At 38.7% G+C, this 27,834-nt stretch overlaps 2 protein-coding genes across 2 annotated transcripts; both read right to left on the bottom strand.

Annotated features, from left to right (window-relative positions):
* Positions 1–841: 841 nt before the first annotated feature.
* On the bottom strand, positions 842–7,055 carry LOC111192426 (uncharacterized). The gene is made up of 6 exons (XM_049465046.1): positions 7,052–7,055; positions 6,648–6,701; positions 6,405–6,458; positions 3,235–3,288; positions 2,168–2,262; positions 842–2,040 (listed from the first exon to the last, which is right to left on the bottom strand). The coding sequence occupies exons 1-6, from the start codon at positions 7,053–7,055 to the stop codon at positions 1,960–1,962; spliced, it is 342 nt and encodes a 113-aa protein (XP_049321003.1). The 3' UTR covers positions 842–1,959.
* Positions 7,052–23,685, bottom strand: LOC125781304 (uncharacterized). The gene is made up of 8 exons (XM_049465047.1): positions 23,466–23,685; positions 14,829–14,940; positions 13,375–13,463; positions 13,248–13,271; positions 11,000–11,139; positions 10,633–10,914; positions 9,217–9,529; positions 7,052–7,105 (listed from the first exon to the last, which is right to left on the bottom strand). Exons 1-7 carry the CDS (start codon positions 23,683–23,685, stop codon positions 9,392–9,394), a joined length of 1,005 nt encoding a protein of 334 aa, XP_049321004.1. The 3' UTR covers positions 7,052–7,105; positions 9,217–9,391.
* Positions 23,686–27,834: the final 4,149 nt, after the last annotated feature.

Here is a 27,834-nt window from a genome sequence, read left to right on the forward strand (position 1 = left end):
TAAACTATATTATGGTGACTCTTTGTGTGAGACTGATTAAGATAATGTTGTTTCTAAAATAATCCAAAACTTAACAAAACAAAAATTCTTACCAAAGAAAAAGAAGCTTTATTGCCTTGAAATTAGATAATTTTACTTGCTTGGAAAAATCTCAGATGCTTAGCAGCGCATTACCCACTCTGGCGTGTAGAGGGAAGCAGCACGCCGTTCACCGTTACCTCCACAACCCATTTTGACTCGGCTCACTAAAAAGAGCCGACTCTTTGAGCTTCTCAGATTTTTTTTGTTGCTTAAATTGATTTATTTCCAAATTAAAAATATATATAATATTATAATATAAAGCACTTAACCTGTAAAACATGCAGATGAGATTAGAACAGATGCAGGTAAACATACTTAAATTACAGTAAAAAGAATTTCTCGTTCTGAAGAAGGTAGTGGAGATGATGTGAGCTAGTCTGAAGAACAAAGCTTAGTTCCAGATTTCTCCTGGATGCTTTTAGCCAAAACCAGCTGCTGAAATGATGAACTATAAATAATATTAGTCTTCGTAAGGAAAGTTCTGAAGGAATGCTATTTGTATGTATTTTAATATTGATATTTTACTAAGAAAATGTTTATATACTACATGTTGCTTATGAACTAAACAAGACCTGTGTTATGTCCTTTTAATTCTCGTTAAATTTAGAAAAACAACAAATGAAGCACAGGTCTGCAGGCTATAAGGCCCCATCAGTCACTGCTAGCCTCTTCTTCCAAAGGCTAATGATAATGGTCACATATGCACCTTTTGTAGACAGATACTGGTGTAAGACTACAGATATGAGTCAGACCCTCGTGGTAAAATCTAAATGAGGCTTTATTACAAGGAAGATAAACAAAGAGCGTAGTCGTAACACAGACGTGGGTCAAAACCAGAGAGACAGTGTGAAAAAACTTTAGAGCCAAATTACAAACCAATAAAGTAACCGTATGTTCAACAAGCCAGAAAATTACAAATATAAATAAAGCAGAAGGGCAAGGCAAAATGCAGTCAAAGAGAAAATACAGGTCATACACAGAAAATACAATCAGAATAAAAAAGCTCTGTAAACTACTAATAAACAAGCATTACAAACAGGCTTTTATATACATAAGCAGATGAAAATATTTCGGGTATAAGCGTGAAGTGAGATGGGATTGGTTGAGTCTGAACATGTGACACTGGCGAATGCATGCTGGGAACTGTAGTGCAGGATCAGAGTTTGTCCATAGACGGGAACGGAAAGGTCCGAGTTCTGTACCACAGAGTCTAGCAGGCATGAAAACCGTGGCATTTCCAGCAGTGCACTAAACTGGTTTTAAATCATGGTCTAAAACAGCATTTCTGCCATTCTCAAGCATTTTAGGAATGCCTGTCATGCATTTACTCAGAAATACCCACATCCTGATTAAGTTCAGATACAGAACAACACATCAATTACATAAACAATGAAAGAGTTTATAACCACACAAAACCTTTTCACATAAACAAAATCACAAATAATTGTTAACTGACTGTCCCACATTGATAATGAGGTTCATTTAGACAAACAGGGTCTGACCCTCCTAAAGAGGGTAAAAAATAAATGTACAGTAGCCATGCCTGAGAGAATCCTGTAATACAATTTCACACCCCTAAAGTGGATCATACCATTCACTGTTAGTTTAAACTCTCCTCTGCCGACCTCACTCATGTTACTGATCACGTGGTTTGGGTGCAGATAGCACCTGTACCTGTGTAAGTAGCTGCTGTTTAGCTTTTTTAAATACAATTTATCAAGTATCAAGTATTTTTAATGGGTGGGGCTGTTCTGTCCCTGAAACATATAAGGAGATCTGTGATTTTGATTTATAATATTTCAAACTGTAGGAATAACTACACTATATTATTTACACTATAATATGAGAATTTGGTCCTATGTACTATGTATCACCCAATCATGGGCTCATCTTTTGAACTTGCTTCACTTTCACTCTGACAGAATTTTGCAGTCCTCTCTTGCTTAGTTCATCAATGAGCTGAAAAATATAGATTTTTAGCTTTGTGAGTATTTCATACTTTAAATAAGGGAAATCTTATCAAATATATTACCAGTCCAGTATGTTTAAATTATTTAAGTAAAATTAAGGAACAGCATTCACTTGCCTGTTGTAAAAAGATCTTTTGGTGGTTGGTGTCTGTTAAATTTAAGCCTGTGGTGACTTTCAGTCTCAACCCAACAATACCACTTGTGGAAGAATCTAATTTACACACGCACACACACACACACACACACACAAACACACACACGCATCAATATCAATTAATTAAAAAAACATCACAGAGTAGTTTAAAAACAACAGTCTCACACACATACATTCATTTTTCATGACCCTCTGCTCCAACATCATTAAAACACATTTCAGACAGGTGTTTGTGATTACTCGGGTGTGTTCCATAACTTCATTAGTACAGACATAAGATGCTTAGGGCCCTATGTCACACCCTCCGCAAGGCACGTAACAATGCTCATTGCTACCTTACAGTCTATTGATGCTGTTGGTGCGATTGATTTAAACCCTGACAGTAGTCAGCCGTCAGATGTCCACTGCTATCTTGGCAATACACCGACACCCGCTTGTTATGCACACATGAACATGCAGCGTTGCTGTTACCATAAATAACCTGCTCATGCACCTTCACAGAGTGAACGAGAAGGTCAGTTTTTCTCTGCTGAGAAGTGCAGAAGTGCTGCTCCCTTAAAATAGCAATCTGCCAAAGTCAGAGGGCACCTGGCTCTTAAAGGGAATGACAAGTAACACACCGATTGGTTTATTTTATACACAGGAAGGGAGTGAGGAGTGAGCGGAGCTGCATGTGGTTAAAGTGCAGTGAAAGCACCTTATGACTGACTGTTGACTGTTGTCAGGATTTTAATCAGTCACTGGTACACCTGTACTTCCCGCCGCCGCATTGCTATTTAGTGTCCATTTTTTATTTTACTGTATTCTTATTTATGAAAATATTTTGTTCTTTTTTTTTATTGGACATCTTTCTTGGACATCATTTCAGGCAAATTATCTATCTATCTATCTATCTATCTATCTATCTATCTATCTATCTATCTATCTATCTATCTATCTATCTATCTATCTTTATATTATGTATATATTATTTATTGTAAAACATTTATAAAACAAAAAGATTAAAAACACACAAACACAAACTGTTACCTGTAGTGCTGGGGGTAGCAGGTGTGGAACTGATTGGATTTGTTGTGCTGAAAACTAAAATAATACAAAATAATAAAAAACTTATCCTAAACAAAACTTATCCTAAACAAAGCAATACACACCTGTTGTGCTGAGAGTTGCAGTTGTTGAACTAATTTAAGGTTTTGTGCTAAGAACTAAAATGATCAGAGGTTTATTTATTATAGAGATTTATTTTATTAAGCATTTAATATACAGTCAGAAGCAAATATTACACCTCTGATTATGATGTCACTGTTGTAGGATTGTGTTTTTCCTATTTTTCTTTATTTTCTTAAGTTGTAAAGATGTGACAATATGTATAAATTGTGAGTTTTTTTTATCATGGATAAAACAAATGAATGTTTGAGTGCAACTGTGTACATATACTTTGCCTGGAGGGGCTTCCACACCACATTTTGGGGCTGGATGTAATCATTATTACAAAGTCAGATTGCATTACATTTGGCAGATGCTTTTACAGTATGGTAGACCCACAGAGAAATCATTCTCTTGTCCACCAATGCAGATGGATAGTGGATGGTAAAAGTATGAAAGATGCTGCTTAGGCAAAGGATTGTTTATTGCAGCAAACATGTGGACCCGATCCACATGACTTGTCTTGGAACTTACTGCAGGAAAGACCTGAGATACAGGCAGACACTAGATCCTGGCCTTAATTTATTATATCTATTATCTGTACTTGCTGTAAAATTGGGAAGGAGAGTAACGTAATTTCAATTCTCTGTATGTCCTGTACATATGCAGTATTGACAATAAAACTACTTGACTTGACTTGACTTAAGTTTATTTAAAATACTGGAATTCATGCATTTTCTGTAAAATATTAAGTTAATGTAAGTTAAGTTACATGTTAAATTTTTGTTTTATCGTTTCGTTTTTATTTAAATGTAACTAGAAAAAATTCTGAGTGGCGCACCAATCACGTAACTTATATAGCAATACATACAGGTTTATTTTTGTTTTTAATTAATTCAAACTTACTTTATAGCCTATAATAGGCTCACACAGAACTAAACCTAACCTATAAAAACTATAAATTCTCTAGCTCAGTAACTGCTGTGATCATGTATGTTCTATATGTTACAGTATGTTACACATCTCTGCACCTTATCCTCACTATACACATTTCATTGTAACGTATCGGTACTGCACTGTCCTGTCTGTTAAACTGTCTCATCTGCTGTATTTATTGTAGTGTTATATATTTTTATGTCACTCCGTCGTTACACTTTTGCACTTTATGTTTGTCTATTTTATTGTCGTTCCATGTTGCACCATGGTTTCGGAGGAAGGTAATTTCGTTACACTGTGTACCTGTACTCAGACGTAATTACAATAAAAGCATATTGACTTGGGACTTGATTAACACTTGCCCATATTGACTTGAGTGTCAAAGCTTAAGACTTGGTGCTTATAAATTAGTGACATGTTATCATCCCTGCACTGCAGCCAGTGAAACAGTAGTCAGAGCAGAAGACAGACTACATTGCTGCTACGTAATGCCTAAGTGCATGGACAGGGCACGAAAGAAAGGTCATCGTCTGATTCTCAGAGAACACCAGGCACAGACAGGGGGCTGACAGAAAATGCATGATGTTCCCTGACTCGTTTGGCAGAAACCACTGCCAACATAAGGCTGTTTTCAGTAAGACTCTAGTGAAGGGGTCCATTGTGATCAGTTGGGCTCAGACCCAGTCTTGGTGCCCACATCTGACAAGGTCAAAGTGCCAACAGATGAAGCAGCACATTCTGTACATTGACTAAAAATGTTCCCAGAAAGTAGAGGATGACACATTGCTTCACATAGAGTCAGGAAGCCAGGTTCAGAATGCGCCAGATGCACTCTGTAGTTAGATTCTCTGACATGGTGCGAGATTCCAGTGACATGCCTATGAATTGAATGGACTGGTGAGGGTTAATGAACATTTCTACTCCATTATGGAAAGCACCAGGCTTTGACATGGAACTGTAAGGCCCAGTGGTCTGCCAGAGCATGCCCCAGAGCAAATGAGCCAGACATTATGTTCAACACCATCAGGGGGACCAGAGCCAATGAGAAATCAAATAGGAGAATTTTAAACTAAGATGTGGTGTTGGATTGTAAACTGTAGAAAGGGATGGTATGCTGGTGCGATAGGAATAAAAAAGGAAATGTCCTGCGGTCAAGCACTGTAAACCCTTGTGCAGGGAAATCGGGCTGATTACTCTGAGATCTTTAAACAGCACTTTAAACAGGAGATGTTTGAGATAATGGATTATTCCCCTTTGGTCCAGGATCACTCAGAACCTCTGTCTTTTTACGCATTTTAAGTTTAAATTAACAGTGCCTCTGAAGTGACATACAGCATTTCCAAAAGCGAGACCTGCTGGCACACTTTTTCAGCTTTAGCTAGTTGAAGCTGGCACGTAACAAGGGGCATGGTTTCCCAAACCACGCTGGGGTTTGTTATTCTTAGAGAAGGCGGACAATGCCCAGGCAAGGGCAGTCAGTGGTTAAGGAGATCTTTTCATGTTGGGTGGCTCGGTAACCATGCCGCGCTCACACCAACTGAGCCTATGGTGAAGTAGTCCCCCAAAGACTGTGAACTTTAGTATCACCAGGTGCAAAGGATCGCACGGGAAATCTATCAGCCCTTAAAAAAAAACTGCAACTTACATCAACAGTCCAACAAAAAAGAAGTCCAAGTTAAGGTAGAAGAAATAAAAAAATCCACAAATTCCAGCTTTGTGAGGGTAAAACACAGAGGTGGAGAGAAGGAAAGATAGAAAAAGGATAAGTGACATAATGCCACACATATCGTTATTTTTTTTAGTTCTGGGATATATGCTGTGTGACATGATTATGTCCACTACTTAAACGCTCTGGTGGCCAGGATGCAATAATTAAGTCACTCTTTTTAAATTACATGATTTGTTGATGCCCTACAAGAAACACACTAAAATGTAGTACTGTTCTGCTCATTACAGTTACATTTATGTGCTAATATATATATATATATATATATATATATATATATATATATATATATATATATATATATATATATATATATATAAGATTTAAACTTAGTCTAAAATGTTGTGTAGACTTTATCACATTTAAAGGTAAAAAAGAACTTGCTACATACCTGTTGTGCTGGGAATAGCAGGTGTGGAACTGACTGAGGTTGTTGTGCTTAAAACTAAATAATACAGTTTAATTAACATTTTAACAATCTCCATATATCCATATATATATATATTTTAGGTTTTCATTGTAGTTTATCTTCATTCGGTTTATTTAGATTGTTACTCATTTTAGAAAACATTTATAAAATAAGCAAATAGATCATAACTATCACAACACACAAACAAAGCTTTACATACTGTACCTGTAGTGCTGCTGGTAGCAGATGTGGAACTGAATGGGGTTGTTGTGCTGGCAGCTAAAATAATACATAGATAGGGATTTTATAATATAAAAAAACTGTAGTTTGTGTTTATTAAGTTTATTTATATGTAGTTTATTTTCAGAAATAAATATGAGGCAACACAGATCATACATTTATGGATAGTTAGCAACATTTACATCCTTTTAGCTGTTTGAAATAATTCAATCAAACAAGTGCAATTTAAATACACAACTCATATTTACTTATATAAAACATAAAATTGCTTCTTAGAGAATTTGTTAATGAAGTCATTACAAACCTGTTGCGCTGCTGGGTTTATAAAATATATTTGGAACAAAACAAACTAAAAGATCATAAACATACAAAGACATAGAGTTACATACCCATAGTGCTGCTGGTAGCAGATGTGGAACTGAATTGGGTTGTTGTGCTAAGAGCTAAAATAATACAGTTTTATTGTCAGTTTTATAGTAGTTGAATTGTTTATTTTACATTGCCACATCAAAATAAAATTAATCCATGCACTTGTATTTATTTCTTGCTAGTTTGCTAGTTTTTTGCACACTGTGCTGTAGTAGTGTTAAGATATAACATCTACAAAATCACTGTGATACTTCATTTCTTATTGGCACTTCCAGCCAGAACCTCAGCAACTTTACTATTTAAGCACTGTTACTTTTCAAGCAGGCAGTAAAACAATGCAAACTCTGTAACAACGAACATTCATAATATATATCCTATTACTCAGTCATATTAGTGTAAAATCCTGTAATATTGCACTACTGCCCCAGTCCACATGCTTCTCTCGCTGTCAATGACAGGTCTGTATCTTCTGGCTTGTCAAAAATGGATGTGTAAAGCATGTCCTTCAGTTGTGGCTTAAAAAATGAATTACACTTTCTGACTGTAGGCGGAGGCATGCCACAAACAAGTCATGCCTTGCATAAATCTGCTTTAGGAACTTGTTATTTTAAGTATTTCACATTTTCAGAATTGTGCATTTACAGCTTGCGAAAACTTTTCTTGAAATTTTTCACATTTTGTCATCTTAAAACCATAGACTTTATTGAGATTTTAATTGATAGACCAACACAAAGTAGCACATAATTGAGAAGTGGAACCAAAATGATGATTGTGTTTCCAAATGTTATCAAATAAAAATCTGAAAAGTGTGACATGCAAAAGTATTCAGCTTCCTTTACTCTGAAATCTCTAAATAAAATCCAGTACAATCAGGTTTGTTAGAGAACACTAGTGAACAAAAAGCATCATGAATCATCCAAAATGGGAAAAGGATTCTAAAACTGCAAACCTACCAAGATATGGCTGTCCACCCAATCTGACAGCTCCAGATGAAGAGCATTGGTCAGAGAAGCTGCCAAGTGGTCAATGGTCACCCTGAGCTGAGATGGGAGATTCTGTCCACAGGACAACTATAAGTTGTCCACAAATCTGACCTTCATGGAAGAGTCGTTTGTAAGAGATGTTGTTTGTAGTTTGCCACAAGAAATGTAAGAACACAGCAAACATGTGGAAGAAGAGGAACTTTTTGGACTAAATACAAAGTGCTATGTGTGGCAGAAAAGCAACACTGATCATCACCCTGAACACACCATCCCCACTATAAACAAGGTGGTGGTAGCATCATGCTGTGGGGATGCTTTTCTTTAGTAGGACAGGGAAGCTGGCCAGATTTGATGGGAAGATGGGTGAAGATAAATTCAGGGAAATCCTGGCGGCTGTAAAACACTTGAGACTGGGAAGGACATTCACCTTCCAGCAAGACAATGACCCTAAATCCTGATCTAAATCCCTTTTAGCATTGGTGGCAAGACATGATAATTGCTGTTCACAGACACTCTCCATCTAACCTGGCTGAGCTTGTTGGATGCTGGTAGAGACAAACCCCAAAAGATGTGCTGCTGTAAATTGCAGCGAAAGTTAGCTCTACTATGTATTTTTTAATAAAATTTTAAAAAACAAAATTGAAAAAAGCATTTTTAGTACACTTTATAATTATGTGCAACTTTGTGTTGGTCTATCACTTAAAATCTCAATAAAATATATTTAAATCTGTGGTTTTAAGATGACAAAATGTGAAAAAGTTCAAGGAAAGTTTTCACAAGCTGTAAATGCACAAGATGAAATTTCTGAAAATGTGAAATTATTAAAATAACAAGTTCCTAAAGCAGATTTATGCAAGGCATGACTTGTTTGTGGCATGCCTCCGCCTACAGTCAGAAAGTGTAATTCATTTTTTAAGCCACAACTGAAGGACATCTATTTTTGACAAGCCAGAAGATACAGACCTGTCATTGATAGCGAGAGAAGCATGTGGACTGGGGCAGTAGTGCAATATTACAGGATTTTACACTAATATGATATGAGACATATGATGGTTATTCATTGTTAACTGTAACAGTGCTTAAATAGTAAAGTTGCTGAGGTTTTGGCTAGAAATGCTAATAGGTAATGAAGTACGACAGTGAGGTATGAATACATTTGCAAGCCACTGTATGTTTAGTATTTATCCCCAAAAATATCTTACTGGTTGTAATGCTGTTATCTGGTGCTCCATTAACCCAGAAGGCCCAGCGCCCTGGGATGCCCACATTGCTCGAGCTTGAAAGGTTTACATCAACTTTGTTGGTTTCCCACAGAATTGTAAAGTTCTGTGTGGAGCTGGCGTACCCGGCCTAAAACACAATTGTAAATCAGAAACTTTACTTTCTTTTGTGTTTAATGAAATATTTAAATGAGTTTACCTCTGTGGTGGACTTTAGTGTGGCAATGACCCCATAATTCATCAGCACAAAGGAAGAACTGCCAGTAGAGATCAAGACCACCTGGAAAGATGATTCCTAAAGGAAAAAAGAGAAAAGTAAAACATAAGTCACACTGTGGGACATGTCTTTCAGGTTTTGCAATTCTACTGAATCTGCTTTTGTTTTTAATCTGACCTTTGCCAGTTACCCCAAGCTTTTTTATGGTCTAAGGGGAATTTTAAAACTATACTTGTAACCTGTAATTCCTGTAATTTCTTTCAAATCACCTGTTTTTGTGTAGTTATTCTTCTTCCCACATTTCAAAAAATTTGCTCCTTTACAGGATTTTTGTTCAGAAACTGTCATTTTTAAAGTACCTTTCTTTTTTTTTACTGTACTTTGACCTGGTCATTTAAAATCCTTAGTTTTTCTTAGCCATTCAGAGGTGGACTTGATTTTTTGCTTTGAAAATCGATCCTGATCTCCTCCAGGACTTTTATACCTTTGACTAATCAATTCACATAATATTTTTCTGTGAAAAGGTTTGGAAGTCATCTAGATGTGTTTTGACCACTGTAGGAGACACATTTGTGTTCTTGTGTTCTTCTTCTGGTCAGCAGTAGTTTGCAGCTCTCAGTGTTTTCTTGTTGTTGAATTCGCTACATTGATCTTTACTTGTGAAATCGAGGCCTGCAGTTCTTTTGATGTTCATTCATTTAAACTCTATTGGTGACACTTTGATAGGCCAGACCCCCAAGCTTTCTCCATGTGTATAACGGGCCCCCACTGTGGTACGCTGGAGCCCCAGGGCCTTAGTGATAGGCTTGTTTGAATTCGTCCTGTCTGCCAGTCCTTGCCTGGTTGGTTCGATGCATTGTTGTTTAATTTTCTGTTCTGTTTAATGCATCTTGTACATACAGTATTTTAGGTTATAATTATTATATTGTGTCAGGAGAAATCTCATGTATGATATTTCTAGAGCTTTTGATTCTCTTTGTCTTACATCTTATTTTTATGCAAAACAGAATAAATTGCCTTATTGTTTTATTTTTTATCTATTTCCTTTTCTCTGTACCATGACCATTTTTAGAGAATGTATTTTATTGTGTTGTAGTAGTAGGAGGAGGAGTGTAAATAGCAACAATTCTAACCTATTTACTTGCATTTAAATATGCATTTTACAGCTCTGGACATCTTACCGTGCCTGAGTTTGGGAAGTAAGCCACTTTATCCCATGTAGCAACAAAGACCCACAGAATAGAGAGGCTGACTCCTGTAAAGTACTGGTTGATGTCCTGTGTGGCCCGTGAGAGCACATTTCCCACAGTGTACAGATTATAAGATATAATGCCATTTAGTCTATTATCAATATCAGTCCAGAATGGAGCAATGATATCTCTTCCACTGTAACTGCTGTTGAACTGAATGGGAGTATAGCTGCTGGATGCCTGATCAAATGTCAAGAATCCATTGTGGTTGATCTGCAAGAGACAAGACAGAAGTTATGAAAATTCTCTGGTCATCAGCTCTAATGTTAAATGCATGTTAAAATCTCTTTCCACTCACATATATCTGAGGGTATGATCGTCCAAAGAAAGAGAATGGACTGGTTAGGTTAATAACAGATGAGTCTGAATCATCAGCAGGAGGACAGACAGTGTCTCCTGCTCCCGTGCCAAATGGGTAAAATAAAGGTGGTGATGAAGCTGTGGGAAAATTCAAGAGATTTAATATAAAATATTTAATACCAAAACAGCTAGCAGATGACTCTGATGATGTCTGTCATAAACTGTGTAAAAACATGGACAGATCAATGGCTTACAAAAGTCTAGCTCTTCTGCCGACTGGCTGCTGTATGATGTGTAGCTCTGCCCATCTCAAACACAGCCCCACCCATTTTCATCCATCCTTCTCCATCTTTCCCTTTTCAGTGTTTGCTAATAATTTCCCTATGCTAATAATGACACAATTTATACTGTTCACCAAAATATATTGTGAGAATATATTGTAAGTGGAACAATGTGGAATTGTGTTTATTAATGTTTTATTTTCAACAATAATTTTATAAATATACAATTTATAATATTTTATAAATATTCAAAGACTTAGGTCCAACTGTAGAAAATGACATATATTGTAATAAGAAATATATATGCAAATATATATATACAAATTATATACATAAGAATACATATCTGAATATGTATTTATAACTATCCATCATTACATCACACCTCGTTGTTCCTACAAGAAACTCATCTAACAGAATCAGATCAACATAAAGTGAAATCAGTGGAATACAGTCACTCTCTAGGGAAATAGGTGTAGCCATATTAATACATAACAAAATCACATTCACACACACTACTACAATCACAGACCCAGATGGACAATATATCATCATAAATATCACCATTAACAACCACACTTTTACCATTACTAACATCTACGGACCAAACACTGACAATCCCTCATTTCCTCATTTCTAACTCTTCAATCATAATCAGAGGCTTTTTTTAATACAGTTATAGATTCATCTTTAGACCAGTCAGCTCATATTCAGAACTCAAGCAACTGGAATAATAAAACAGAACATGCAGGATTTTGGTCTTAGTGATGGGTGGCAACAAAATCATCCAAAAACCAAACAGTACATAAATCATATTTACACATTGTCTAATTAGTAATTTAATCAAACATTTTACATGTACAAATTCACCCTATCACAACAAGTGACCATTCACCTGTCTCAATGATATGGAATTCAAACCAACAACATAAACAGACCTTTAGATGGAGCTTTAACACATCATTACTTAATGATCAAGAATTCGACAGCTGTATAAAAAGAGAGTGGGCATCCTTTCTAAAAATAAATGATTCTCCAGACAAATCACCAACACTTTTATATGAGACTGGCAAAGTGGTTCTAAGAGGAAAAACAATATCATATCCTGATTCCATGAATAAACGTGTTGTTGTTTAGTTTTATCAGTAACTTTCTAACTTAAAATGATCTCTACCTGGTAAAGCAGCTGGAGGTTTTGACTCATTCAAATGTAAATGTGTTCCTCGTACTGAAGTAATGAGTCAGTAGAGGAATTTTGTGGCACAGAGGAACACCCTTTTTCTCCAGTACAAGGTCACTACTTAAAGCAGTCCGCTAGGTGTTCTGGATAGGTGCCAAGATGTCAACAAAATGAAAATCATTTGAGAGAGTGTGAAACTTCTTTTTCTAGTTACACGAAACCTTATCTCCCAAATTGCATAATTACAGAAAAAGAAAAAAAAATCCATAACCTTAGTAAAAATGTAAAAAGAAAAATGTTAAAATATGTGTAGCGTTGGGATAAGGCAAAACTAAACAGCTGGAGGAGCATCTGACTGAGTGCAAAACACATTAGAGAGACAGAGTCTCTTTGAAGCAAAGATAAGCAGAGGTTCAACAATCTGAGAAAAACTGAATCTAAATAATACAATTATGTAACAATTTCACAAAATGTATATTTATATAATCCTAACTTTTTGTTTTGTTTTGATGTGTTGTGGCATCAAGTTCTAAATGATTAACTGTTCTCAACGAAATACTAAAAAATGTGTTCTATGTTCTGTTTAATAAAATATGGCATAATGGTTTAACAAATAACTTTTGGAATTGCGCTTAAAATTTCACATTTCTTTTGGTTTATTCCTAATAATATTGTTTCACAGTGTAAAGAATAACTGCCAAATTGTTCAGAAAGACATGTGAAAATAGGTAAAGTTGTAAAGATGTTAAGAATTTAGCAAAGCTCAACTGAAAATATGCAGTTACCTGATTGCATCTTTGAAAGCCCACCTGTGGTTTTAAAACAAACAATAAATATTTGGCAAACTCTGTCAAGTGTTCCATCAAAATTTCTAGGCAGTTTTTAAGAAAGTCAAACATTTAAAGAACATACTTATCATTAGTATGATTGCCACTGTCTCTATGGGTAGAACAGGCATCTGAACTGAACACTTCATTGTCTTGTAGGTCTGGAAACTGTAACTGTGAAAAACAGTGAGGCAATATGAGATATTTTCATAATAAAATAAATGAAATAATAAATAAATGGTAACAGATTGCTTACCTTTACAGTCTTGAGACAAGTAGAGACTGAGATGCATCTCCCTTCTATCAACTTTAAATATGTCCTCTCTCCCAAACCTGTTTTCTGAGGGGAAAAATGTCCTTGTGTGTTATTTTCATTTTAAACATCTTTTCAGCAGATATGATAATAAACCTGTTGAGTGCACACTTCTAAATATATGTATCAAATATTCCTCCCACAGCTGCATTCTTTGTCATCTGCAGGAGGTTTGCAGGAGGAAGAGTGTTATTTTATAAAGCCTCCCAACTTCCAAACTTAGAACTCTCGCACTCTTTAAATCCTTTGACTAACCCACTGTAACCCATGTTAAGTTTTAAATACTAGGAGTTAAATATTAAATGAAACTATTTTTCCACTTTTAAACGATTGGATTGGGGAACACATTATAAGACAACTCCTGAAAATAGAAGTAATTTGATTATAAAACAAAAAAGTGTAATACCCTTAATAATGGCTGTAAAAGAAAAAATATATACTTGCAGTGTAGTGTAACATAACCAGTGTGAACAAGGTCTTATTCTGCGTGCCCCACCTCCCTAAACCGGCCCTGTATCCGCTCCACAGCATCCACAACACGGCCCCCACCAATTAAGCGTGCAGCACTTCCTATATATAGGACATTCTTCAGGTATGATATATAAATGCTGCAGTTGTTTACTGCACACTGCAATAATAATAATAACAATAATAATAACAATAATAATAATAATAATAATAATAATAATAATAATGAGCCTCTTTAGGACATTTTATTTTTGTGAGGGAAATAGTTGTATTAAGTATTGAATACAATGTACTGAACTGAATATAAAAAAAATGTGACTGTTTTACCTTCTGTGAAACACTGATACCATTTAGCCAATTAAACATATCTTGTCAAAGGGGCGCTTTTAAGTGAATGTGGGAGCCTGATTTCTGATTGGTAGTCTGGTGGTTGCTACTGCGTGTCACTGTTTATTTGCAGAAAGTTGATTAGAGCTGAATTTACCCACCTTATTGGAACTGACATTATTTAAGTCTCAGTGTGCGTTTAATAATAGTAGTTATAAAATAAATAAAGGGCTAAAGGCTTTTCCACTGCATCTTATCTGCATTTGTTGGAGATTATTCTTGATATTTCAGCTCAAATTATTTGGTGTGTTCTTCTTTTTCTCTGCAGCTGTACAGACTCAGCCTCATCCACAGCAGATTCCATTCCACCCTCCAGGAAACTGATAATACTTTAAAAACTGAAACTCTGAATCCCTGCTCCGCCTCCAGACCGTCGAGGAGACACGGACACCGAGGGAAAGGGGACGGGTAACTGGGGGGGAACAAAGCCAGAACAGAATTCCCCCTTTTCTCTTTTTTCCTTCTCTTTCACAAAGGACTGCCCTGTACGGCAACAGAGAAAAACAGAAGGACAAGGAAGAAACGCGAGGCTGAAGTCCCTCCTCTACATCTGCAGATTTTTGTTTTGTTTTGTTTTTGGAGACCCTCCAGCATCATCAGATTTTATAAAAGAATCCACATTTTAAATAAGAAGACGCTAATGCAGCCAGAATCAGTTTTAGGTGCACAGTACCTTAGAGATCTCCTGGACTTAGTTTCTGGAGTGACAAAGTGTATAAAACTATAAAATAAAGAGAATTCAGGACTTGGTGTTGGAAGGGTGGGGCAGAAAAACAGATGCATTGATTGGGGGATTAAAAACTTTTTACCCCTGCCCTGTAACTACCTGTGTACTCTCCTTTTCCACCTCATCCCTCCTTACCTAGGGAAAACAATAAAACAAAAATAACAACAATGACCCTGGTTGTATTTAGTGTGTTATTAACTTTCATAGCTGCAACCTCGAGCTGCGACGCAGTGAAGGAGGGGAAGAAGTAAATGAGGTTGGAAGTAGTTAGTGTGTTAGAGGTGTTAGGAGAGTAAGAGCTCTTTGAAGAGCTCTGTCTTCAGGCGTTTATTAAAGATAGTGAGAGATTCTCCTGATCTGGTAGTAGAAGGTAGTTAGTTAGAGGTGTTAGGAGAGTAAGTGCTCTTTGAAGAGCTCTGTCTTCAGGAGTTTATTAAAGATAGTGAGAGATTCTCCTGATCTGGTAGTAGAAGGTAGTTTGTTCCACCATTGGGGAACTCTGTATGAGAACAGTCTGGATTGCTTTGTGTGAATGTTTGTTTGGTAAAGCGAGGCGACGTTCATTGGAGGAGCGCAGCGGCCGGGAGGTAGCGTAAGCCTTCAGGAGTGAGTGCAGGTAGGAAGGAGCTGTTCTGTCATCACCTTGTAGGCGATTGTAAGAGTTTTGAATTTGATACAAGCAGCAACTGGTAGCCAATGTTGCTCAATCAGCAGTGTGGTGACATGTGCCCGTTTTGGCTGGTCATCCACCATAACACCCCTAGCAACCTTTGTCGGGGAGAGATAGAGAGTTGCTAGTAATACTGGTATGACCAGAAGTTCAGTCTTTAAAAGGTTTAGATGAAGGTGATGCTCATTCATCCATGCAGAGATTGAGTGATCTTCAGGTGAGAATGACAGGTATAGCTGGGTGTCATCAGCAAAGCAATGGTAGGAAAAGCCATGTGAGCAGATAACCTGGTGTATATGGAGAAAAGAAGGGGTCCCAGTACTGAACCCTGGGGGACCCCAGTTGATAGAGAGTGGGCTGAGGATAGCTCTCTCAGCAGGGTTGAGGGAAGGCTTTTTAAGCAGTGGTGTCACATGTGCTTGTTTAAAAGCAGTCGGGAATACACTGGAAGCTAAGAAGGCATTGATTGTGTGAGTAATAGCCAAAATGATTGCAGGTGCAATGTTTTGTAGCAGGCCTGAAGGAATTGGGTCAAGTGGACACGTAGTAGGACGACTACGTATTAGGAGAGCCAGTGTCTCGTTCTCAGTGTGAGGAGAGAACGAGGAGTATGTGACACTTTCGGTAGAGATACACTATGCAGCAGAACATGTAGTAGGACTGCTACATGTTACATCAGTAAACTGGCTGATATTGGCTTCCACTTTCCCAGTAAAGAATAAGGCAAGTGTTTCAGCTGTAAGGCAGGTAGCCGGAGGAGGAGGTGGAGGGTTGAGTAGTGATTTAAATGTAGCAAATAGTTTCGGGGAGTCTATGAGAGAGCTGATTGTTTTGTGGTAAAATTCAGCTTTATCAGTTGTGAGGTTGGCTAAAAAAGAAGCCAGGAGCAGTTGGTATTTTTTAAAGTCTGCATGGTTTTGCTTTTTTGCCATTTTCTTTCGGCAGCTCGGAGTTTAGTGCGTAGTTCCCCGAGTGTGTCATTTTTAAGCTATGGCTGTGGTTGCTTGAGCAAATGGTTTGAGATGTTAGAGGACAGAAGTTGTCCAAACAGGAGCTTAGTGTGAAGCAGAGTGTATCAGTGGCATCATTTACATTGAGGGATGAAAATGAGCCTATTGGAGGCATATCATCAGTCACCAGTGAGGAGTACTGGTCTGCTGAGAGGTCTCTAAGACTTAGACAGAACGAGACCACGGAAGGAGTAGCTGTGGGTTTTTTCAAAATAGGAACATTGAGCTGCACACAATAGTGATCCGAGAGGTGCAAGGGGGCGACAGACAAATAGTCAGTGTCACAGTTACGAGTGAAGATTAGGTCTAGATTTATGTGTTGGAGGGCTGGGGACCTGCTTCAGAATGAAAGAGTGTACTTTTTCAACAGGTTCTTACAATTTGGTTCATATTGTCAGGGCCAGACAGGAATGAGACTGGTGCAGATACAATAAAATAACTTTATTAAAAGTTATAGAGCAGACAGGGGTAGTCAACGGAAACAGGGTCAGTACCAATAATACACAGTGTAGAGAAACCATACCATAAACGGAAGACAGTCCAGAGTTCATACACAGGTAGGCAGTATCACAGGGTAGGCAAAAATCCAAAGTAGTAGAAACAGTCCTGGTCATACACGGATATCCAACACAAGGGAGTAGGCAAAAATCAACGTCGGTAGAAAAACAAAAACAAGATCATACACGGATAAAGGCAAGGGCAAGAGAAACGCTTTGTATTGTAGGAATTACCAAACAGATACTCGGCGAGGTGTGAGCGTGAGCATGGTCCTTAAATACTGAGGATAATCAGTACTCGGGACTTCCTGGTGGTGTCATGTGATGTGTCATGTGATCGGAAGTGTGTGTTGTGTCATGGAGTGGTGCGTTCTGGGTATTGTAGTTGTTACTGTGGGAATCGCAGATAGCGCTGGATGTGGGGGACTCAGACATGCTTTCAGCACCAGACATGACACATATCCTAAACTTCCTGTGTTAAATAAAACATATTTGGGGGTTGGACAAACAACTCAAATAAAAAAAAGTAAAGTAAGAACAACTACAAAATATATTTGTGATGGGCAGTGCTGCACCACTGGCCACCAGCAGGGGAGCTGGGCAACAGAGGGGAAAAAGAAGTGGAGTTGGGTCCCGAATCTCCAAGTCCCAGAATCCCCAGCGGTGATCAGTGGCGACCAGCCACACCTGTGCAGCACTCAAACCACTCATTCTTGTCGCACCTTTAAAGAGGGGTGACCGGTAACAGTGGGTGTAAGAAAAGAAAAGGAAAGAAAGAAAGAAAGAAAGAAAAAAGAAAAGAAAGCAGCACAAAAAAGATATAAAAGATCTCAAAAGAAAGTAAAAGTAGATCTGTGCTCAGTCCGTTTTGAGTTTGATTGTGTTTTGGTTTGAGTTATTTGAAGCTAAAAAGCTGTGTTTCAATTTGTGTCATTTCCTTTGTTCTGTTTCCCGCCTTTTTTTGTGCACCTCTTCAGGGTTTTGTTTTCCACCTATTTTCCAGTCTCCTCTGTGGAAAACCAAACCAAGTTCCACAAGCACACCCTTTTGAAACAAACACTATTAAAACACATTTATAAATAGCTGAAATAATTGAATAATCAAATGATTATAAATATACCTAAGTAAACATATTAAATAAATATATTTAATAAATCCAAAAACAAACAACCATGTTGCTCTGCACTTGGATCCAACACCACCCTCTCCCGTAACAATATTGTAGTGTTATTCAGACATTTTTCAGCAGTAAAGTTGAATCATGTTACAGTTTAATTGATAATTCTATAAGCACATAGTAACACATCATATCAATATTTTGGTTATTGTATTTTACACTGCAACAATAATTTTAAGATAATAAAATGCTAAACATACCTCCCCTGTAAGCCACTGATGAGGTTGGAGAGAAAGCAGCTCACTGTGGTGGACATTGGCGTAGGAAGGGGGGGGTGGGGGGGGGGTGGGTTTCGCTCAGATCAGCTGTACTATTGATGAGGAGACAGGTGACCGCTGAGTAAATGGGGAATCTCGCCAATCACGAAGTCGGTTCAGGAATTAAGTTCCGCCTCTCAATAGAAACAGCCAATCAGCTTGCTGGTTTTGCGGCGTGCGCAGGAGAGTGTGGGGGAGAGTGGTGGGGGGAAGCCCCTCCCCCGCTGTGAGATTAAGCAGCGCGATCGGGATGCAGCAGATGATTTTAAACCAGGTATAAATATACAGCGATTTTTCTAAAAGAAAGGTAACGGTAGGCTAACCATGTAAACTGCTATGTTTCTGATAGCTGGTTAAAAATGCACTAATCAAAACATACCAACTCTGCGCTTAATAAAATACAGCCTGTGACAGTCAGTTACCTTAACTTTGGAATTAGCTTAGTTTAAGAAAAACAAAACTATATAATTTTCAGCTCACCCTGTACCTGACTAGCTAATAACTATTTAATTTTCATTCATTTAGATAACTCAGTCAGCTAGAAGCTGGATGTAGGGGATAGACAGAATTTAGTACAACACTGGGTAATGTTTGTAGTTTAAAGCAGTTTCTTAACCCTGATCACTGCCCTTAAAACTGTGTTTTCCATCAGATCCAGCTGATTAGCTAATAAACAGTCCTTTACTGAGTTTACCTGTTAAAATCTCTTAGCCCCCTATTGATCATAAATCAATCATTATGTATATCCAGCAGTTTATTAGACACATCATACCACCACTTACTTTATTAAGTGCATTTAAAGCAGAGGAAGCTCTACAGTATGCAATAGAATATGTAAGAACAGGTTTAAGAAACACTGATCTAATCTGACTTCTGTTCATTTGTAGTTTACAGTAAGAACATGTGTCCTGACATCTAACGTTTATATTAACTTCTGACAAAAAACCCTATGAAACGTAAAGTTACATTTCATAAAAGGACTCCATCATAAGAAGTGCTTTCAGTAGAAACAATTAAAAGTGCGGGACACAATGCTACTCAGTTTGGAGAAAATGTAAATATACAACATACAATACATACTTAATAATAATAATAATGAAATCTGTTATATTATTTTAAATATTAGGTGATAACTGATCAGTTTTGTATATAATTCAGACCTTTCACGTATAATGTTTTCTAGCAACAGTAAATGTAATGTGGAGTAACATGTTTAGGTTGTAAAATTACCTTTATTTGGATGTAACTAATAATAAATACAGAATACAGAAAAAAATAATTATTTAGGATTAAAAGTAATTCTGCAAATGAAACAATAGGGTGGGCTTTGGTTCCCCCCCCCCCCCCAATATCAAACCCGCTCCTACGCCCTTGGTGGTGGATGATAAAACTGTTCCCTTTGAACTGGGATTGAAGTACAGACACCAAATCTTCTGTCTGTTTTTTTTTCCACAAGGAGCTGCATGTAATGAATGTAGAACAAACACGATGCAAAGGCTACATACTGCTTTGTGTGTAAATTTTTGACCATATATGAGACTTGATGTGCAAACCTTTCTCTTAAGGACCCGTTTACTGTCCTCATACTCTTTCAGCAGGGCAGTGTGGGCTACTTGCTACTTGACAACAAGTCATCCAATCTGGTGAGCTGGCAACCCCTAAAACGGATGTGTTTCAGGTCCCACTGGCTCTTTTCCATTATTCCTTGGGTTTTATTGTCTTCTGTTATGTTCTGATAAAGTAATCACATAATTACACAGAATAATATAATTTAATAGTTAAGGTAAATAAGACTTAAATAAAGTTAGCATTTTTTATTTATTTAATGAATGCTTTTCAATTACTTGTCTTTTGATTTGCTTGAGGACTTGGTATCTCCTGGTATAATCCTTGTATACATGTCCTGTGCCATGTCGTCCAAGGTCACCTATGCATTGAAATAAATAATACAATATTTTATTGGCATAAATATACTGCCCATCGCAAAAATAATTGTTATTGTATAGAGTTTTTACCGACCTAGTATTATGACAGTCCACAATGAAGCATATGGCAGAAGATATTTTGAAATGTGGGACACAAGACCTTTGCAAAAGTACAGGTTAGGTTCACCATCCTCCATCTCAGGTGGAGCTTGTGAAATTACTTCATTGAGATGTGTGCCAATTTTGTTGCTCCCCTTGATAACCTTCAATTAAAAGAGGAACATTTTTCTGGTCAATGTTGATAGATCTTATTAACCTCAGTATGTACTGTTATGCCCTCCATAATATACTTAATTTTAACAAATTAATAAAACATATTGGAAAGTTAAATTATTGACCTTGACTGAGTACAATTCCATAAAAAGGTTACTAGTCCAAAACGTTTATTCTTTTATACCTGTTTATAGCTTTTTCTTGCTCTCTTTCAAGCAAAAACATTGTCGATATTAATTATTTTATTTTGCTAATGATGAACACTTTCATGATTTTGTGATTAATGTAAGACTGAAGAATTAATTTACTTGTAGAATAAGTGGACTTTTACCTGTGTGTCTTTTAGTTTTTGGTTGTGGTACTCAGCCGTCTCATCCAGTTGGAAACCTTTATTTTGCAGCCAACACTGCAAATTATTGAAATGCTTTTCAACATTGGGCCCACTGGATGGACTGGAAAACACTACAGCAGCACTTTCCACCATGTCATCCAATTCTCAGCGATGAAGTATTAGTAGTTCAAAGTCTTCTTTTGTTGCTTTTCCACTGGCAAAGGTGTAATAGTGGTTCATGGTATGCCTGCAGACTTTTCTCTGCAAATGATCAACATATTGCCTGCATTAATACCATTCACCTGTCACAAATAAGCATTATGGGTACCCTCATGCCTTTTCTTCCACAGGTCCGTGCAACATCTGTCTGGATTGCCTCAAGAAAATATGTTACTAAGGCTGTGGTGTGGTCACAGGTACGATAGGTTGCAACAGGTAAAGGAGATGAACCTTTTTGTGGATTCAGCATCCAGATATATAATGTCTTCCCGGCATCTCTCCTGAAAAATCTCAATGCTCCTCAAAGCAGCAGTAACCGAGACACCAGAATTCAGGGCTTGCTTTTTTGGATCCCATCATTTTAAGTTTGTGTCTTTTAAATGCAATTGAGCAATATGGATGTATGGTTCGCAATCCTTTGGCGACTACATTTGTCCACTGTAGTCCTTTAAAACCTCTTGGCTTTCTTTTATGTTTGATATTCTCCCAATCTTTCCGGTTAATGAAGAAGTATGCGGGTTTCTGTGGGACTGGGATTTTGAGGAATCCTTGTTCATCAGATGTGCTTGATGTTGTAATCTAATAAAAAGCAACAAAATATTAGTCTGACCAAATGTTTCTTTTTGTCGTGTAATACAGTGAAATAATAACTAATTTCTAAAAAAAGATCCTCAGTTGATCAGTTATAACAGGAAACATAATTTAATCTGCTATGACTATCTAAACAGAGAAGACATACAACTACAACAAGTACACCTTGTGCAGCTTGAAACACACAAAAGACACATACTAATTCTCTTCATTAATTAAAGCGAATTGCTAATTAAACAGTGCAGCTACCTGGATATGTCCAACACTTCTCAGCTGAGGAAACTGACCCACTCATTCACGCTGTGTTTATATAGAATTTTATTTCACAAGGTGTACATTTGTGTACTACTGTGTAGATATATTCACAAGCACCATTGCTATTTAAACAACACAGGCTGAAAGTGTGAAAATATACTGTTGGCAGGGTGTAAGACAGCAATGAGCATCACAATGCGTGTTGTGCAGGGTGTAAGATGGGTGTAAGGGCCCTAGTGGTTAATTACTAATGTATGGAAATTTCCATACAACAGAAATCGTTAGATTTTCTGCATAGAAATCACTGATAGTTGTTCAAAACCAAATACATTTAACATAAACAAAATGATCACTAACTTTCTCAGGTGACATTTGTGCATCCTCCTTGTTCCAGTAATCACCTTGATCTCTTAGAGTGGTTTATGATAATGCTGGCGCATGCTTTAAAAGAAAGAAAGAAAGAAAGACTTGACTTTTACATGAACTTTAATATATCAAAAAAATGTTACACCATAAAAACCCAACCCAATTCTTGAAAATACAAACACAAAAATAGTACAGTTCATACTCTAATAATCAATTCACCATCAACCACTGTACACACCGTGTCCCTAACGCACCATACAGTCTGAAACTTCAAAACATCGTTCATCAGTTTATAATATGAGAACTCCACATTGATGCATTGTTTGACCAGGGCTTTAAACAGCAACTCAGGGTTTGTTACACCTTCATCTCGAAGGTTATTACGCCTTGTGAGCCAGATCGCTAGCTTTGCTTGTCCAAATAGAAAGTTCAGCAGACAGGATGTCTGACGTTGAGAGTAGGAGTAGCGTGGACCCAGAATAAACAAATCCATAGCAAAAGTGGCACCCAATGCTTCACACAATCCTGCCATCAAATCCAGCAAAGGTCCCAAACGCAGACACCCAGAAAACACGTGTTCTACAGCCACAGGCCTCCCACAAAAAGAACAGCCATCATCAACAAGGGGGTTCAGGTGAGCAACATATTTATTTATTTATTTATTATAATTTATATAAGACCCCCCACCTGAAATTAGCCATGCCATGTACCCTGCCACCGGTGCTCCCTCACCTCTTTTAAAGAACTGATGCTCTTCACCTTTACTGCTACTTCATACAGAGCCTTACCACTGACAGTGAAGAACTCTCCCAGGCTTGGAGTAGAGAAAGTCAGGAGTATACCTCGGTGTTCCTGCCAGTCACCCACAGCTGCAGACACTCGTACCCTCGGGAAGCTGGGAAGTTCTTCACTCTGCGGCTGCATTAACATGCAGAAAGTTCCTGTTGTATCTGGTCAGCAAATCTTTTCAACAGCCTCACAGACTTTATACCAGTCTGCTGAGACAAAAGCTGAGGGGTCTTCCAAGCTCTTTCACCTGGAGTCAGCAGATGGCCCAGCTTGCTGACCCCTGCTGATATAAAGCAGTTCCTGAGGCTTGGTGAAAAATCCAAGCCTGTATGTATGTTGGGATTGTGAAAGATAGGTTCCTCTGCCACCCATGGTCCTGCTCCTATTCCTTCTTTCCGAGAAAAGGCCAAGATACCCCAAGCCCTGTTAGCCCTGTTAGGTTCAACCCCCCAGCTTCATAAGAAACAACTGGAGGTCTAACTCCATACCCCCAACTTTCCTCAGAAGAGCACAGACAGGTGCTCTCCACTCTATGTCCTTGTGATACAGTAGTCTCTGTGCAGCCTTTAACCTAAAGGCTGTAACTCTACATTCAAGGTCTATTAGACCCTGCCCACCTTCATGTGTTGGTAAATGGAGCACAGCAGCCTTGACCCAATGGTGTCCAGACAAAAAAAAATCTACCATTTTCCTCTGAATTTCAGACAGTAGCCCAGGTGGAGCATTTAACACCATTAATCTGTGCCACAAAGTGGATGCCGCTAAGTTGTTTATAATTAGCACCCTTCCCCTGTATGACACTTGAGGAAGTAGTCATTTCTACCTGGCTAGTCTTGTTGTGACCAGTTGCAAGTGTTACGACCCCGTGTTGTAATACAGCCTGGCCTGCAGGGGCAGTGCAGGATGCTGCTTGGGTGACCTTCTGAACTGAGGGCACCTGAGAGAAGATATAGGTCTCTCTTCCAGATTTGCTCTCTCTCTCTCTCTGCGCATGAGTGAGCGAGCGAGCAGTGAGCGTCGAGCTGAGAGCGTTGTGTGTGAGGAGGTGCAGTTGGCTTTTTGCCAAACTTTTTCTCAGTGAGTGCGTGTTTTCAGTTTATTTTATTTAAGCTGGTTTAAGTGTGTGTGAATGCGTGGTGGGTGTCAGCGTGTGCGGGCGGGTTTTATCCTGCAGGGAGTCTGTCTGTCGGCGTGAGCATGGCGTCCGCCGACATGCACACTACCCGGCTGTGTGAAAGTTTGTCCCGCAAGCACGGCGTGAAAGTTGAGTGCCGGGCGAGCGTGGAAGACGCTTGTTTGGCCGAGGGATGTGTAATTGGCCACTCTAATATTGTGTCCGCTTCGCGGATGAACAGTGCAGTAGTGCTCTTTCTGAACACTGTGGAGAGAGCTAGGGAACAGGTACAGACTGGTATTGTTCTTAATGATCAGTTTACCCCAGTTTTATCCTTGAGTACCCCGTTTAAAAAGATTGTCCTGTCTAATGTGCCCCCTTCACAAGATGAGCTGATCCAGCAGGAGTTATCCTGCTTTGGGAGACTCGTCTCCTCGATCAAAAAAATCAGTTGTAAATCGCCACTTATCAAGCACTTGGTCTCGTTCAGGAGGATGGTAAATATGGTTTTAAAGGATGGCGCTGATTCCCTCTAACTGGTTTTAAAGTTTAGAGTTGATGGTTTAGAGTGGACGCACCATGTGGCCTCAGTTGCTCGATCCTGCCGCTTCGCGCTTTATAACATCAGGAAAATTAGACCGTTTCTGACGCAACAGGCCACCCAACTCCTGGTACAAGCGGTCGTCATCTCACGCCTCGACTACTGCAATGCCCTGCTAACTGGCCTCCCGGCCTGTGTAGTAAAACCACTCCAGATGATCCAGAATGCAGCAGCACGTCTTGTCTTCAACTAACCAAAACGGGCACATGTCACCCCACTGCTCATTGAGCTCCACTGGCTACCAGTTGATGCTCGCATCAAATTCAAAACTCTTACAATCGCCTACAAGGTGATGTCAGAACAGCTCCTTCCTACCTGCACTCGCTCCTGAAGGCTTACGCTACCTCCCGGCCGCTGCGCTCCTCCAGTGAACGTCGCCTCGCTTTACCAAACAAACATTCACACAAAGCAATCCAGACTGTTCTCATACAGAGTTCCCCAATGGTGGAACAAACTACCTTCCACTACCAGATCAGGAGAATCTCTCACTATCTTTAATAAACTCCTGAAGACTGAGCTCTTCAAAGAGCACTTACTCTCCTAACACCTCTAACTAACTACCTTCTACTACCAGATCAGGAGAATCTCTCACTATCTTTAATATAAACTCCTGAAGACAGAGCTCTTCAAAGAGCACTTACTCTCCTAACACCCCTAACACACTAACTACTTCTAACCCCATTTCCTTCTTCCCCTCCTTCACTTCTCTATCCCTTTATTTCCCTTCGACCTCCTTTAAGCCCTATCTAAAAATGGGTTATCTTAATTCCAATTACTTTTGTACTACATTATTGTAAGTCGCTTTGGACAAAAGCGTCTGCCAAATGAAATGTAATGTAATGTAATGTAATGTAATGTAATGGTTTTGATTACAATGTGTATGCTTCTTCTGACACGGCCATAAAGTGTTTTGGTTGTGGGCAGATCGGACACCTTGTCCGTGCTTGCCCTGAAAGGGTTGCCACTGAGGCCCTGGTGCCCGCTGCAGCCGGTCCCGCTGCGGCTGAGCCTGATAGAGCTGATCCCACTGTAGCTGAGCCTGCTGCGGCTGACCTTGTGGCAGACGTTCCCCCTGCGGCTGCCGGGTCGGACGCGCAGGTCTCGGCTGCTGCCTTGGTGTCTGATGAGGATAACGTGGTTGAGTCTGTGATGGACGTGGCTGGTGGGGCTGATGATGATGTAGGTGCTTTGGGGGACTCTGGAGATGCTGGATTGGAGCTCTCCGGCGCTGTAGAGCAGGACGGGGAGGAGGAGGCTCCTTCCCAGTCTACAGAGCAGAACGCGGGGGCTGAGGATGATGAGGATTCTCTGTTTAAAGTTCCTAATAAATGCAAAAAAACTGATACTGATAGTGAGGATGGTACTCTTTCAGACTCTGTCTGGTCTCTGTGTTCTCAGGAGGAGGCCATGCCTGTAGTGTACACTGTTGCACAGATAAAAGACTTTCTTAGGCTCACTAAAGGGCAGAAAGGAGTTGAGGTTGAGGATTATTTCCCAGACACACGAAAGTTTGTAAATGATGTGCGGCACTTTAGACAGGAGGGTGGTTTTACTGTGCGGGAGCTTTACCGCTTAAAGCCCAAGCTAACGTTTTTAAAGAAGGTTCATGCTAAGGAAGATGTTTAAATGTTTTTTTTTGACTCCCCCTTTTCGGCATGGCTATGTTTTTTAATTCTTTGTACCTTATTTATTTTTGTACCTTATTTATTTTATTTTTTTACTGTTGGCACTTTAAATATTAATGGAGCACGGGACAGGGTTAAACGAGCAAAATTATATGAGTTAGTTAAACAGAAACGTGTTGATGTCATGTTTTTGCAAGAGACCCAGAGCGATAGTGCCAACACCACTGAGTGGGAAAAAGAATGGAATGGACTCTCCATTCTTAGTGGGGATGACTCCCAACGCGGCGGCGTTGGTATCTGTTTTACTCGTAATTTTATTCCTTTAACTTATACTGTGGACGAGGTCTTAAAGGGGAGGCTTTTAAAAGTGAGGGCAGTTTTTGAAAATGATTCTTTTATCTTCATTTGTGTGTATGCTCCTACAGGAGGTGCTGAGAGATTGTTTTTTTTAGACATGTTAAGTACTGTTTTAGCCAGTTGCAGCCCTTTTTAATTTTAGGAGGTGATTTTAATTGTACAGTGGACAGTATAGATAGGAACCATTTGGAGCCCCATGCTGCTTCTCGCAAGCGTCTATGTGAGCTGCTAGAAGCCCACGAACTTTGTGATGTATGGAGAAATGTACATGGCACATAAAAAAATGACACAGACAGTATACATGGGCTCACTGTCAGAATAATGTTATTTCATTGGCCAGGCTGGATCGTCTTTATACTTTTAATCATCAACTGTCTGCTTTTACACATTGTTTTATTTCGCCAGTGGGTTTCTCTGACCATTCATTGGTCTCTAAACATAATGTTAAACCGCAAAGTGCATACTGTAAGGTCCTTGCCCTGTTGCCCTGTCTAGTGTCATGTTTATTTACCTGTTCCTCGTGTCTGTCTCTCATGTGACCCGGCTCCTCTGTGTTTCATTCCCAGTGTTTTTCCACTCACCTGTGTTCATTT

This window comes from Astyanax mexicanus, chromosome 15 (genome assembly GCF_023375975.1).
Source record: "Astyanax mexicanus isolate ESR-SI-001 chromosome 15, AstMex3_surface, whole genome shotgun sequence".
Classification (NCBI taxonomy): domain Eukaryota; kingdom Metazoa; phylum Chordata; class Actinopteri; order Characiformes; family Acestrorhamphidae; genus Astyanax; species Astyanax mexicanus.